The sequence below is a fragment of the Stigmatopora nigra genome, chromosome 9 (assembly GCF_051989575.1).
Source record: "Stigmatopora nigra isolate UIUO_SnigA chromosome 9, RoL_Snig_1.1, whole genome shotgun sequence".
NCBI lineage: Eukaryota > Metazoa > Chordata > Actinopteri > Syngnathiformes > Syngnathidae > Stigmatopora > Stigmatopora nigra.
The window spans coordinates 14,815,033-14,830,180 of NC_135516.1; the positions used below are offsets into that span (position 1 = coordinate 14,815,033).

General features: G+C 47.8%; 2 protein-coding genes across 5 annotated transcripts in view; one reads left to right on the forward strand and one right to left on the reverse strand.

Annotated features, from left to right (window-relative positions):
* adcy8 (adenylate cyclase 8 (brain)) overlaps nucleotides 1-2,954 on the reverse strand; it is a 19,859-nt gene extending 16,905 nt beyond the window's left edge. Inside the window, exon 1 of the mRNA XM_077724890.1 lies at nucleotides 2,312-2,954. The gene's annotated coding sequence lies outside the window, so the exon portion shown is untranslated. The remainder of the gene's footprint in view (nucleotides 1-2,311) is intronic.
* On the forward strand, nucleotides 2,334-14,749 carry efr3a (EFR3 homolog A (S. cerevisiae)). Of its 4 annotated transcripts, XM_077724893.1 has the most exons (25): nucleotides 2,334-2,823; nucleotides 5,269-5,345; nucleotides 5,416-5,543; nucleotides 5,921-6,071; nucleotides 6,562-6,683; nucleotides 6,748-6,897; nucleotides 7,631-7,777; nucleotides 9,483-9,561; nucleotides 9,928-10,063; nucleotides 10,229-10,300; nucleotides 10,688-10,855; nucleotides 10,928-11,042; nucleotides 11,146-11,197; nucleotides 11,270-11,442; nucleotides 11,498-11,573; nucleotides 11,646-11,807; nucleotides 11,879-12,010; nucleotides 12,082-12,149; nucleotides 12,247-12,374; nucleotides 12,634-12,684; nucleotides 13,171-13,256; nucleotides 13,375-13,423; nucleotides 13,591-13,694; nucleotides 13,761-13,810; nucleotides 13,875-14,749. In XM_077724893.1, the coding sequence occupies exons 1-25, from the start codon at nucleotides 2,814-2,816 to the stop codon at nucleotides 13,972-13,974; spliced, it is 2,586 nt and encodes an 861-aa protein (XP_077581019.1). In that variant the 5' UTR covers nucleotides 2,334-2,813; the 3' UTR covers nucleotides 13,975-14,749. The 4 variants fall into 4 exon arrangements, with proteins under 4 accessions (XP_077581019.1, XP_077581020.1, XP_077581021.1 ...); XM_077724894.1 differs by lacking the exon at nucleotides 12,634-12,684; XM_077724895.1 differs by lacking the exon at nucleotides 10,229-10,300.
* Nucleotides 14,750-15,148: the final 399 nt, after the last annotated feature.

Here is a 15,148-nt window from a genome sequence, read left to right on the forward strand (position 1 = left end):
TGAAAGTGAGAAAATACCTTTAAAAAATATAAAAAATAAATGATATTGAAAGTCAAGATTGAGGCTAAGAAAGAAAAAAGGCTGAAATGCGTGCACGCGTGGTGGATCCATCAGGTCTATTTTGGGAAAGGGACTTCTCCACGTGGCCGTCCCAAGTCGCATGAATACAGAGTGCAATTCCCTGCCCTACTTTATGCGCTTATGGTCGCGGCCATTAAGGCAAATGGGGGCGCGCGGGGGCACGCGGGGGCGAGGAGAGGCGAGGGGGGTGGTTACAAGCCCCCAAGTCAGCTTAGGATGAGCTGAGTAGCGATGATTCTCTCTCGTAAACCTTGAGAAGAAAACCCCCCACCCCGCCCCTCCCTCTTGCCGCCAACCCCCAACACCGTGACTCACACTCGCCCAGCGGCGGCGGGGAGGAAACTTGCCTCATTGCTATTCCGTCTATTTTTACCCGCCCGCCACCTCCTTTGTTACCCGAAAAGAAGATGCGTGCAAAGCTACCCCCCCCAAAAAAAAATTTCAAAATGACAAAAAAAATTGTGCCACGCTGACCGTTCTGGTCCATCAAATTGGACGGGATGTCTATTACTGAGACCTATCACTACCACTACCACTACCACTACTACTACCATTATAATAATATTAATTACTAATTATTATTAAATGAATGCTTATGCTGCATCTTCATATGTCGAATACTTCAATTCCATCAAGGCACTATTAAATGGGTCAAAAGTCTTTATTTTGATGGGCAACTTTATAAAGTCATGGACTGACTTTGAAAGTCTATACTAGGGCTGCGCAAAACGGTCCTGAAGGGGAAACATTCATTCATTTTCTGTCCCGCTTGTCGTCACAATCAAAAAGATGGAAAAAAACAAAACAATAACAACACACTGGCCTCATTTCAGGCTCCCTTTCGTTCCACTTGGAATAAATGAGCCTAAATGTGTGTGAAGGTTGGAGGCAACGTTTCCTATTTGCATCTTCCCAGATGAAGACGGCATGCTGAAATTTTGCTCAGGATTAAGAATCTTTGATAAACCCGAGTAATCCTCTTCATTCTGTTCCAGAAACTAGATTTATATCCACGTGCAATTAAAGTCCATCCCGCCGCGTCTACACGTAAACACTGGCTGAAGTTTTTAAAAAATGAAGAAACACGTATATAAAGTGTCCAAAATATGGCCCCGAAATGTATTGGCCGGGAGAAGGGGTGCTGGAGCCTATTTTAGCTAACTACAGGCACTCGGGCGGGGGATTCCCTGGATTGGTCGCCAGCCAATCACAAGACATGAGGAGACAAGCAACCAATCACTTGTCGCTAGGGAAAATTTAGTTTTCAACTAACTAGCCTAACATGGGGATGTGGGAGGAAACCAGACTACCCAGAAAAAACCACACAAGCGTGCACAATATAATAATAAATTATTTTTAAAATAATATAATAAGTAATAATAAGACCAAAAATGAAACCATATAAAGCATTTCAGGTCATCTTTAAAATGGATGTTGACTGTCATGAGCACTTTCTGAAAGGGTTAAATACAACAGAATTTCTATTCAAGGCATTTCATACCACTAGAGGGAGGCATATTTACTGATCATATAAATTGGATCGCTGCCAACATGTTAACTCTTTCAGTGCCACCGACGGTGACTGCGGTCGAATCACGTGACTCTTTTATGAATTTAATGGAGTTTGTCCCAAGTAGTCTCCCAATCCTTTAGAATTGGGAGGGTTGGCAGCAAATGAGCAAACGTTTAACAGCCAATGACATGCTCTGACATGGATAGATAATATTTTAAAAAGCTGTTCACAAATAAGCTAATTATGACTTTAGTTCAGTGTGAATGCATTGGCTTTGACAGGAGAGTCGCCCCTACCAACATGGCCGCCCCGGGGCCGTCTTGGAAGGTGGCGTTGTCATTAGAAAAAAGGAAAGTCAGTAGGTAAACTAAAGTTTCAAAAACTGTCCAATGTAGTGACTACAGTATCTGGCATGGTTAATTTCATTTAGTTTTTTAAATTGTTTTTTCTTTCCAAAATAATTCCGTGCATTGAAAAATTGCATGTTTAATGTCATTCAAAACAATCGGAAAATGCAGTGATTAACTTTTGGCTAGCATACTTCCCTTAAAAAAATCTTCCTGCTGTTCCTATTATTACGTTCAACTCAACACTCAAAACAACTTTTGTTACTTTTTAACAACTACTGTATCCATAAATGTATCAGTAAAATGATACAAGTAAAGACAAAGTCGGTGTGCGGTAGCGTGTATTATAACAAAAGTGACGTCATCTTACCGTTAGTCTCTCGTGGACGCGCGCACACCTGCGCAATTCGGCGTTCCTTCACGGTGCCTTCACGGGCCCTCAGTTGTCGGAGTGTCTCTGGGCTAAGCTCAGCCCAGCGAAACTCAACAAGACCCCGCCGGAGAGTTTCGCCTTCCCGCCACACTTCCGTTTGGCGCGGCCCCTTGCCGCCAGACGACGCCTGGCCTCTTCCATTTATCTCCTGACCTTCGTCGGGCGTCCGCGCCGCGGCGAACCGCTCCTGTCGCGAGCCAAGCGTATTCTCATGGTGGCGTTCGGACGTTAGCTCCAGCGGCTAGTCGGCTGCCTGCCGTCTCGCGTCGTCTTCTTCGGCCTTCCTGGACGACGTTCGCTGGCCGTCGGGACGCGGAAGTGCTCGCCGAGCCGGTACCGTCGAAGCTAGCGGACGCCATTCCAATGCCAGTCGGCGAGAGGCAACCTGGAGGCTAACTAGCAGCTGCCCACACAGCCACTGCGGCATTTGGACGCCGGCATGCCAGCAGGTACCCCCGCGGGACACACTCTTTTCTCCCCCAACTTTCACTCTTTATAAACATGTCCAAAAAGACCGAATGTTTGGGGTAACAAAGGTAATAGCGTAGGTATGCTTGTCAACATTAAATCACAGGTGTCAAACTGACGGCCCGAGGACCACATCCGACTGGCCCGTCAAAGTAAATCATGTGCATCGACTTCGTGTGTCGTTAAAATAAAATGTAAATACAATTAAGAGGATTCTATGAATCAGATATTTACTTTTAAATCATTCTCGTAATCAATAGTGTTACGTAGGGCCCGTGACCAAAGTTTATTTGTATTTTTAATCATTTTCATCTTGTCATAATTACATGAATTGTATTTTCTTCTTTTATTTTCTTAACCATTTCAGCAATTCACTTATTGACACCTAATTTCACCCTTGATTACTTTTGGTCTTTTATAAAATGCATTTTTTTAAACTTAAGACAGTTTAGCTAGGGCAAGTGAAAGTTTTTTGTCATTAGAAAAACAAAAGTAAACATTAGAAATGATTATCTCATCTCATTTTCTGAACTGCTTTAATCTCATTAGGGTCGCGGGGGGTGCTGGAGCCTATCCCAGCTGACTCCGGCCCAGAGGAATTTTCGAGTGTCCACGGTTGTCAATGGCCGCCTTGCTGAATAAAACGCGAGGTGGCGGCCGCCCAAAAAGCGCACCTGCCAGAGCTCAGACAACGTCGGGGAAGATTTGGACGTGGCGTTCTGATGCTTCGGAAAGAGGGATTAGCGTGTCGGAAAGCTGGCCGCCGGCTAAGTTTAGCGCAAGCTTTGAGAGTCGACCGACTGCTCTTGGCTTCTCGCCTCTTGATCCTCAATGCGGATTTTGGGCCCGGTAGAAATATCAGTATTCCGTCCCAGAGTTCAACGGGTCGGTCTCGCAGTTCAGAGATCGAGGGTTCGATCCCGGGATTTCAGGTTTTCAAAAACGAAGTATGCTAGGCTAATTGGATGCTAAATTGAATTGAATTGAATTGAATGATTTATTGTCATTATACAAGTACAATGAGATTGCTTTTGGCCTGGATTTAGCTCGAGGCATATCGCCATTGTATTTTTTTTTTTTCTGGGGCGCGGTACCTGGCGAATGTGTGTGTACAGTTTTAATCATCCTGATGGAGTGCAATTATTGCGTGGTAAACGATGGCTTTGCGTCACCCCGCCGTTTCACCCGCGGCGTAGCGAACACCGCAAGGTCAGAGAGGGAGTGGGCGAGCGAGGGCCACACGCGCCACACTAAAAGAGACGGCAACGCTCGCAAGATGGACTCGGAGAGCTACGACATGGGTACATACACGCACACATCTTGGCTTTTAATGTGTGTGTGTGCACACACGTGTGTGTGTGCGCATTCGTTCTGCTTTGCAGCGTTTAACCTCTCGACCTCGGCTGCCACAAACTGTTGTTTTGATATTCAACGACCGTATTTTCTGGACTTTTTTTCATCGCTTGGCTAGGCTTCGTCATAATACAACTCAATTGGGATTTAGCTTGTTGTTGTATTTTTGTTAGCTTGTAGTTATGTGAAAATGTTATGTTAACAGGACTATTTAGGCCGTTGTCCTCATTTGACAAGTGTGATCTGTTTCTGGGTAGTGGTCGTCCAAGGCTGACGTTTATTTGGACGTCAATGGCAGACAATGAGTTGATTATTGATTTGGGCCGGGCCTTCGGATATAAAACATTCGTGAGAGCATTGGCGCGTTAGCTCTCGTGTTGACGCCGCGGGCTAGCAGATGTTTGATTGGCGGGAAGCCCCAAGCGTCGGACGACATCGAGCTCGTCTTTTACGCATGGTTAAGTCCCGCCCACTGGCGTGCAGATTCTCGCTCCGTTGAGGTTGAACCAGTTTGGTCCTCGCTCAATTTGATTGGACAAAATGGATGTTTTTTTTTAAATGACCCAAAAAATGCCCTATTTTAGGGACCAGTTTTCCCCAAAAGTTCTTTTTTTTAATTGATTTAAAGGACAAGAGTCATATAACATGGAAAAAAATGTATCGACAACAAAAGTAACAATGGCGGCAACGTTAGCGACCGCCTCGTCGTAACGTGAGCCGGGCGAGACTCATCTTACCCGCACGTAAGCAACCTGAGCCGTCCCCAAATTCGAGCCGCTTCGACCGGCTCCGCCATTGCTCGCCGTCGACGTGGCCATGTCGTCGCTGCGGTTATGCCGCGTCCTCTATGGGGTTATTCCCGCCGTCGAGGGCGACGCTACCTCCACGTACCCGCGTTCCAGCCGCCCAATTCTACCCAGCTGGGGTAAGCGTCGAACCTTTGCTAGCATCGCTACCGTACAATCCAATGTTGCACAGTAAAGGTTATTTTCAAGCGCCCTACTCAAGATGGCCGCCCGTGTGGCATCAGTCGACCCTAACCAATCCCATTTGATTGTGGTTTTGTCTTCCAGGAGTTTGCGGCTGCTGCGGGCCGCTCAGGCCTCGTTACAAACGTCTGGTGGACAACATCTTCCCGGAGGACCCCAAGGTAAGACCGCCATGTTTGTTTTTTGAAAGCTTAGTCATCCCACCCACTTTCCCTACTGGACGATCCCCAGGATGGTCTGAGCAAGTCGGACATGGAGAAGCTGACCTTCTACGCCGTGTCGGCTCCGGAGAAACTGGACCGCATCGGGGCCTACCTGGCCGAGCGACTCAGCCGCGACGTGGTGCGCCATCGCTACGGGTGAGGGCAGCCATTGACGTAGAAAAATTAAAGGAGGGGCCAAGGCCAAGTTGGCGATAACCGTTTTGGCTAAGGGGTTAGCAGTAATGTTTTGGTGATCGTGTCAACTAAAAAAAATGCTATTTCTTCATGTATTATTATTTTCACTGTATTCTTTGTTAAATTTTGATCCCTGTAGTAATAGAGATGCAGTGTTTAAATAACTAGCTCCATCTAGTGTTGAAGCTGAGCAGTGCAACAGAACGAGGGTTGAATTGAAGCTTCTTGGGCAGGTCGTATTGACCATATTTTCAATTGGCCACATTTTGGGCACCCCTGCTACACCGTCTTGACCTCAAGTTAGCAGTTTTTTACATTTTTGATGTGTTTGTGTTCAGGAATGTGGTGATTGCCATGGAGGCCCTGGATCAGCTCCTCATGGCATGCCACTCGCAGAGTATAAAACCCTTCGTGGAGAGCTTTCTGCACATGGTGGCCAAGCTGCTAGAGTCCCGAGAACCCGATCTACAGGTCCTGGGGACCAACTCGGTAAGCTTTGTTTCAAATGATTGGACAACGATAAACTCATTTGATATTTCCTCATTGGGCGCTGATTTCTTCTTAACCCTGCGGCCCACGCAACGGTCATTTTAATGCCACCGCTCTCAGCTGCCGGATTTACCATTTGTTTTTATTTATTCGTTCGTCTGTGAAATTTTGTCGGAGGCGGGTCTCGTTAATGTCATTTTCCTGGCCGTGCGGCCACGCGTGCTCGCCCATGCGTCAAAAGGAGCTCGTTAGCCACAGCCATAATTCAAAGGCTGCACCACGCACGTTTGAAACTGATTTATTTTGCTCTGTTTTTGATTTTTTGCCGCTATGTATTTGGCTGGTGGTGTAGTACCATAATGTGCCACGGCGAGGTTGGGTGGCAGCACTGAGCAGTTTTTTTTTTAAATAGAATTTCATATATATTTAGACTATCCTGATTAAATGAAAATGGCATATTATATTGACTGTATTGTTTTGTTTCCTCCAGTTTGTGAAATTTGCCAATATCGAAGAAGACACGCCGTCATACCACCGCCGCTACGACTTCTTCGTGTCCCAGTTCAGCGCCATGTGCCATTCCACCCACGAGGATCCGGAAACCAGGAGCAGGTGGGCGTCGGCTCGTCCCCGTTTGCCGCCGCCTCCTCGCCGCCTCATGGCCGTTTGTGGTCAGGATCCGCGTGGCGGGGATCAAAGGCCTGCAGGGCGTGGTCCGCAAGACGGTCAACGACGAGCTCCAGGCCATCATCTGGGAGCCGCAACACATGGACAAACTCATCCCCTCCATGCTCTTCAACATGCAGGACGCCGAGGACCTTGACAGGTAACTTTAAGACCTACATTTGGGAAGCCTGCTTCAAAAAAAAAAACATTGACAATTTAGTTACCGTAAATAAGGCGCACCACGGTCAATGAATGACACATTTGAATTTTTTTTCCATATATAAGGTAGTTATGACTTGATTTTAATGTCAAAGCATGGGCTTTGTTGGGAACCAAAGGTCTTTTGGTGCTTCTGCCGTGAATTGAAATGAGTTTATCACGGGGAAGGAGAAGAAAAAAAATCAATAAAAGCGGCGCTGCAAAAAGTCTTTCTCAAGTGGTTTCCATGTCAACAAAAAAAAGCTATTTTTAGAGCCGGTTCAGACATTTGTCCCGCTTTGCCAGTTTTTTTTTCCGTTTCCAAGTGTGGCTAAAGATGGCCATTGTAATGGCTTGGCTCTTTGGACCCAAGCACCCCCGCGCGTCCAAAGCGTCCAATAATCCAGATGCGATGGGGCGCCACCGCCTCCGTCGCGTCTGCCGTCTTTCAGCGCCTTTTGCGCAAAAAAATAATAGCGATTCATGCTAAAATAAAACATATATAGCATTTTTGTAGTCCACAAATAATTATTTTTGCTCTTCAAATAAATGGTATTGATAGCATTGGATTTCCAATCCATTTCAACTGGTCCAAATGGACAAAATATGGGACGGCAAACGCCAAAAAAACCCAAATTGTTTTTTGAACCCAATGAACATCCACGCCGTGACAGTGTTTGCCTTTTTTTTGTCAGGGTGGGGGCGGGGCTTCCCAGCACGCCGTGCGCGGCGGCTCAGGACGGCGAGGAGAACCCGTCCACGTTGGCGGAGAGCTGCTTCCGGGAACTTCTGGGACGCGCCGCCTACGGAAACATGAACAATGCCGTTAGACCTGTGCTGGTGTGAGTATAGACAACCACATCACACACATTATGATAAATATTCGTACCTAAACTAAACTCAGTGCTGAATCCGAGTTGCAAGAGTGGCTTCCGTCTGCTTCCTCCCATTTCTATGAACTTAAAAAAAAATGTTACAATTAATAGCAGAAAAAAAATCAAAATAGTGAATTTGCGATAGATGAAGACGGAGGGAACCCCCGAATATGAATAATTAATTTCTAAAATGCTTCAACGCCTGGATTTTCCGTCATCACGGCGGAAGGATGGTTTCATTTCTCCAAAAATCCGAGCCCAGGCACTTTGTCAATATCTCTTTGATGGATTATCTGGTGGGAGGGGCCAAAAGGGGCGAGCAGGTTGCAATTAGAGTGAACCTGACGAACGTCAAGGTGGATCCCACCGCCCTTCGCCCTCCGCCTGCCACCGGCGCCCTCCGGCGGTCCGCCTAACGAAGCGTGGGCGACCCCGGCCGGCGGAGGAGCGCCTTCCCGTTTTAATGACTTTGCGCCATCTCTCTCTTGTTTGGCTCTTCTGGTGTCACCGGCCAGCCTTCATGTCTTCCCTCGGGGGCGCAGAGGGATTGTGCCTATAAATAGAAGCGGCGGGGTTCATCTCGGGGAGATGCGAGGGAAGGGAAAAGATCGGGGGGGGGGGGGTCGCATTGACGTCACGTTCCACTGCAGCTTGACTCCTTCTCTTTCCTAAAATGGAGGGCTGCGCTAAAGAGCTTCCAAAAGTCATAGTCTTTTTAGAGCTTTCGTCTTGTTTGGCGGATGGCGAACGGGGGATTTTTTTCCAGTGGGCCCAGACTACGCAATCCTCTCAAAACGTTTCTAAACGGCCGTGTAATGATAACCAATGGATTGCCACTCCTCCCAGTTTAAATTAACTGCAGGTGCATCTTTGTAATGGCAGACATTATTATTGATAGTTGCGTTACTCGAGTACTGTTGGCCCGATATTTAGTGGAGATTAGAGACACCCAGAGGCCATATGATGGTACTACTACATGCCATCAATGCAGTAACTCACAAGTGGCGGCCCGGGGGGCCAAATCTGGCACGTCGCATCATTTTGTGCGGCCCAGGAAAGTCAATCATGAGTGGTGACTTTCTGTTTTAGGATCAAATTAAAATGATGGATATAAATGTATAATATATTTTCTTATTTCCCCCTTTTAAATCAATAATTGTCATTTTTTAATCCATTTTTTCTGTTTTTAGTTCAAAAATCATTTTGTAAAATCTGAAAATATATTTTAAAAAATCTAAAATAAACATTGTTTTAGATCTATAAAAAAACGGAATATTCAGGGCTTTTAATCCATTTATTTTAAAAAATCTAAATATTCTATCTAAAATGGTCCATCATTCCCCCATGAAATCGAATTGACGTCTAATTCAAAGCTAATTTAGCCTTTAGCAGCCGGTCGCAACCACGGAACGGGGGTGGTCGTCGGCGACTCCCTGATGATTGACGGGTACACCGGCAGGCCGTCGGGGAGCGCAAGGCGCGGAGGCAGCTGGCGCCCGGGTCCCGCGCGCCCGCTCGGCAGCTGCGCTGGGCAGACGCTGCGGCGCCCCCCGGCGGGACCGGGGTCGGCGGGCGGCGCCGTCCTCCGCCATCTGCCGTCCGTGACCTGGCGCACGCGCGTGCGTCCGAGACGTTGGGTTAACCCCGCCCGTCGCCGCCTTTGTGTCCGCAGGCACCTGGACAACCATCACTTGTGGGAGCCCAACGAGTTTGCCGTCTCCTGCTTCCGGATCATCATGTACTCCATCCAGGTTAGTTTCACCCTGCACGACGTGAGCCCGCCGGCCGTGTGCGTCCATAGCGATATACGTCCATTCTGTTTATGCTGGGAGGCCCGGCAGCGAGTCAATGAACAGACTTCCTCATATTTGCAGACGTTTATCTGTTGTGACTCCAAGTGAAATGTCGCCCTCTGCTGTCACGTGCACGCATTCACATCTAAAAATCGCAGCATTAAACATGCTGCATTCTAAACAAGTGCGGATATAGCAAATGATTGTCATTCCAGCCCTCGGTCGACGTCCAACCTGTTTTGATCCAACTAGAAGTTACCCGCTGTCCCGCGTCAATCGGCGTGACGCCAAATGACGGCTTCCCCCGTGGCATTTTGTTTTCAGGCGCAGCACTCCCACCACGTCATCCAGCAGGTGCTGGGCCACTTGGACACCCACAACAAGAACACCCCCAGGGTGCGCGCCGGCATCGTGCAGGTGCTGCTGGAGACGGTGGCCATCGCCGCCAAAGGCTCCGTGGGTGAGAACTAAATGACATCTACTAGCGATAAAATCATTGGTTTGGAGGGGGCGAGGGGTGCGCTATATTGTGAGACGCCATCCTTGACATCACCACTTGAGCGATTCTCAGAATGCCATGCTCTCGTGTGTGTTTTATTTGGGGATATTTTATTTGGGAAAACAGGAACCATTCAAGAGTGCAAAGCAGGTGATGCGGCGGAGAGCGAACAAGCCACGCCTCCCAACCTATGGCTGGGTACGGTATCGAACCTGAGCTGGGTCATAGAGCACATAGAGTAGACGAGCAGGGATGGGCAAAGAAAGGCCTGCCATTCAATTCAAAATGCCCGCCATTGACGGCGATAGACGTTCAAAACCATTTGGAAGCAGTGGATTGGACATCTATCGCCCGTTAGGGCCGGTCACCAATCAGCTGGCCCCTTTGTGGCATGTTGCCCAGTCCTGGCGTAGTTAGTTGGATGATGTCAAGTGTTTTATCCCATGTGATACCCATATTTTTGACCCCCTAGAACAAGGGTGTCAGACTCACTTCTTTATAATAAAAAAAACCCCAAAAAATCTAAATATTATATCTAAAATGGTCCGACCCACATGAAGGACCAAATGGTGTCTCTGGTTTCAGGTCCGACGGTGCTGGAGGTGTTCGACACGCTGCTCAAGCACTTGAGGATGAGCGTGGACCTGGAACTGGGCGAGAGCTCGCGCCGGAGTTCGGCCTGCAGCGCTTCGTCCGCCCGCGTCAAGGAGAGCGACGAGCGCATCGTGCAGAACGCCATCATCCGCACCGTCGGTACGATGCTTCGCTCCGACGGTGTGTCGTCCGAGACGTGGACTTAACACTTTTTTGGTAACCCGGGGGCAGGATTCTTTGGCGGCAATCTGCCCGACTACCAGCGAGCCGAAGTGATGATGTTCATCATGGGCAAGGTGCCCGTCTACGGCACCCCCTGCCACGCCTTGGACACCGTCAAGATCGGGTGAGCCACTGGCTTTTCATTTGACGGATTGGTTGTGGATCGCTAACGTTTGCCGTTGCTAACGTGGTCCCTTTTTCTGTCTACTCGGATTTTACGCTTTCAGGCACTTGGGCACCAAAAGGATCCAGACCATGCTCCTCAGCTCACTCATCATGGTCCGTAGCCACCGTCCAGACAGAAAAAATGTGTAACGTTTCGAAAATAAGTCCTCTCCAAAATGGCCGCAGGTGACGTCGGGTTTCAAATCCAAATCCATGTCGGGCGCGCTGCCGTCCCCCTTCCTGGACCCGCTCTTGTCCATCTCGCTGATGGAGGACGGCGAGCTTCGGCAGCTGGTGCTGGAGATCCTCCACAACGTCATGGACCGCCACGACAACCGGGCCAAACTCCGAGGCATCAGGTGAGTCGGCCCCGCCTCCCGTCGACGCCCCCACGGTGACGACCCCGCCCCCCAGGATCATCCCCGACGTGGCCGCGCTGAAGATCAAGCGAGAAAAGATCTCCAAGCAAGACGTGGCTTTCATGAAGAAGGTGAGTTGAGGTCATTTTTATGTTTTTGGGGGTGTGGCATTTAGTGGGCGTGTCCCGATTTGCGGTGTGTAGCACGGCCAGCAACTGTACCGCCACATCTACCTGGGCTGCAAAGAGGACGACAACGCGCACAAGAACTTTGAGCTGCTCTTCACCACGTTGGCCGTCCTCACCATCGAGCTGGCCAACGAGGACGTGGTGGTGGAGCTGGCGCGATTGGCCGTGGCGCTCCAGGTGGGAGGGCTCCACCCCGGATGCTAGCATTTTCTCTATTTCCACTTTTCAAAGTGCGTTTGCGTGCGTAGGAGATGGCCTTGTCCACCGAGGAGAACTTGTCCATGTGGCTACGTTGCAGCGTCCTGGCCCTGGTGGCGGCGTACCTCAACTTCCTGGGCCAGATGATCGCCAACACCGCCTTCTGCCAGCACGTCAGCAAGGTTCTCTTTAATTGACGCCCTCCTGTTTTTAGAAAAATGTGACCAAATGTCAGCTGACTTTTCACTTTCAGGTCATCGAGCTGAGGAACATGGATGCTCCCTACCTTCTCCCGGAGCACGTCTTCAGGGACAAGTGCCGGTACGTCCCATTGTCCGTCCTGTCCGCCCCGCCCCCTCCTCGCCGTGACTAACTCCGCCCCCTCCTCGCCGTGACTAACTCCGCCCCCTCCACTCAGGCTCCCCCAACAATTGGACAAGGACGACGCGGCGCTGTTTTTCCACAGCGGCGACATGGCCGACGGCCTGGCGGGGGCGGGCTACAACGCCGACAGACTCAACGTTCCTTACGTGCCGCAGGTCACAGGTAATGGCTGACCTTTGACCTCTGTCTTTCAAAGACCTCTTTTTGCTTGTTTTCTGCTCTCTTTTGAAATTAATTTTGTCAATTCGTTCAACTCGTTCCGACACGCTTTAGAAGGAATTCTGGTTTTTCTAACACTGACATTTTTTCAGCGTTAAATCCATATTTGAAAAAGGGCCGTTCGAGGTTTGACTTTTGGCTCCTTTTTCTTCCTTTTTTCTTCCTTTTTCCTTCCTCTTTCTTCCTTTTCTTCCTCCGTCAGTGCTTTACACGGTGGGCAAAATCCTGCACAGGTGCAAGCAGACGTCCAGAGGTAACCATAGCAACGCTAGCCGCCATAGCAACGGCTCTCCTGCGTGACCTTTGCGCTTTGGCGCTTCTCCAACCTTTGGCCTCGGGTCATGTTGGGGCGTCATATTTTTTATTTATTTTTGAAGTTTTAATGAGAGTAAATATTGAAAATACAATTTAAAAAAAACATTTTTAGGTATTTTTGTAATTTTGTAAAATGATTTCTTAAATTTAAAATAATATGTTAGTGTCACATTTTTAATTATTTTTGTTTACATTGTTTTTCTTTTCTGGCGAGTTGGAGAAGCGCTATTGTCGTTTTAGGAATTTGGGGGTTAGATGGAAATCTCAAATCCTTGTGTTTGTTGGCGTTAAATTCCCATTTCAGATTTAAAGGATGTATGATTTCAAATGAAGGAACCAAAGCATTTAAGTGCTTCGCTCCCTCTAGCGGTGGAGGCGAGAGTTACGCTGACGTCGACTTTAACGTCAAACTTGTGGTTCGCAGATGAAGAGCGTCTGACCAGAAGGAAGAGTTTGGTGGACACCGTCTCCCTGCAGGTGGACATCTTGGCCAGCAGCCTGCCAGACAAGGTGCGTCCGTTTTGGTGATAACCACCTTAGGGATGGCCTCGCATCTGGCCGGATCGCCATTTGATCCCCGGGATTTTTTTTCAGGCAAAGAGTTCATTTTTTTTTCTTGTTTGTTTAGTCGCAGCTTGCTGAAGAGATCACCTTTGAGACCTTGAAGAAAGCTATTGGTGAGTTGCAAAAAAATCGGCAAAATAACAATTTCATTCATTGAATGACAAAATTAAAATTGTTGTTTTTTTGTACTCGGTCAATTTTAAAATCTATTTCTTTCCATAATAACTTTTCCACGAAGCCTTAACAGTCTTAACATCTTTAAATGGCGTTTTCCCGTCAGACACGAGCGTGCTGGAGGATCAAGAACGCGAGCGTCGTCGTCAGGTGATGGAGAAATTCCAGAAGGCGCCCTTCGAGGAGATCGCCGCGCACTGCGAGTCCAAGGTAGAGGTGGCGGGGGCGAAACGCCATCGCCCGCCAGTCACGTCCTTAATCCGTGTCCTCGTTTAGGCCAACATGCTACACGAGCGTCTGGCGCACATCTTCCAACTCACCATCAGGTAAGGACGCCTACGTCGACCCCGCGTTAGCCGTTAACTAAAGACTCTCCACCCCCCCTCGCAGACCGCCCCCGAGTCCGTCCGGCGCGGCGTCCTCGGGCCACGCCCAGCACCCGTCGGTGCCCGTCTACGAAATGAAATTTCCCGACTTGTGCGTCTACTGAAGAAAGACTTCAAGGCTTCAAACCTTAAAAAATCTTCATCCCATTAAGGTATTTTCCAAAAATGGGGGTGCCGTGAACTTAAGTCTTTTTTTTTCCGGACTACGGGTCGTCCAGAAATGTGTCAGAGAAATTTAAAAAAACTGTTTAAAAAAAAAAAAAAAAAAGAATGCTAGAATCATCATATTTGTAATTGTTATATACTAGTTTAGATATATAAATATCGTCCAAATTGTAAGAGCACTAGCAATTCCTGGCTTCTTAAGAGAGCGCCCTCTGGTGGCTAATTGTGTCATATTTTAGCAACACCCGAGGATAAGCCAAAACTAGTGGGATTTATAGGCCGGAAAATACAGTGTATATTACATAAAATGATTTGGCAGTAAGGAGCTACTGTTTAATAACTAGCTCCCTCTAGCGTTGAAGTGGAGACGTGCAACAGAATTTAGACTTAACTCCAGCTTCTTGTGCGAGACATATTTAATAATATGGTCATGTTTTGCCCGGGGGCCGTAGTTTGTACAGCACCGATCTATCTGATTGTCAGTCGCCCCTCCCGGTCCAAATGGATCGGACGCCTAGCGCCTTTTAGCGCCGATGTGGAAAATGGATTGTGTTTTTTTGTAAAGACTGCGCTTAGTTGGTCAATGTGTCATTTTCACAGCAGAACATCTATTTTTCTAGTTTGTCAGGCTATCTGAAATATTGTCACTAATCAATCAATCACCGTAATTGCCGGTAACGACCAATCAAGATCAATAAAGGTCTTTAAAATGGACTTCTAGGCTTTCCTTCTTTTTCCTCCTAAAATATATTTGGTTAACAAAGGGTTAAGTGCTTGTTTTGTGTCAATATCGTAAACAATGACAATTGTTTGCTATCACTTGCGTCTTTTATTATTATTAATAACAAGTGTCGCACTTGAAAAGAGAAGAGTTCTTAAAAAAACAACAAAAAAATTGTAATGATAACAGTAATGACGATCATTTGCATATTAGCATATGGCCACAAGATCAACTTTAGCGAGGACACGTCAAGGTCACTTTTGGACGCGACAAACTAAATTGGGAACGCCGCCGAGTCGCTCGCTAACCGGCTAACCAAAGCGCTAGTTAGCAAACGCGTCGTCGTTTCGTTTGGCACAAAGTTTCCTTGCAATAAATATACAGAGTATCCG

Coding starts and splice junctions, on each gene's coding strand:
- efr3a (XM_077724893.1), top strand. Junction 6,072..6,561: donor AGGTCCTGGGGACCAACTCG/GTAAGCTTTGTT, acceptor TGTTTCCTCCAG/TTTGTGAAATTTGCCAATAT. Junction 12,011..12,081: donor TCTGCCAGCACGTCAGCAAG/GTTCTCTTTAAT, acceptor TTTCACTTTCAG/GTCATCGAGCTGAGGAACAT.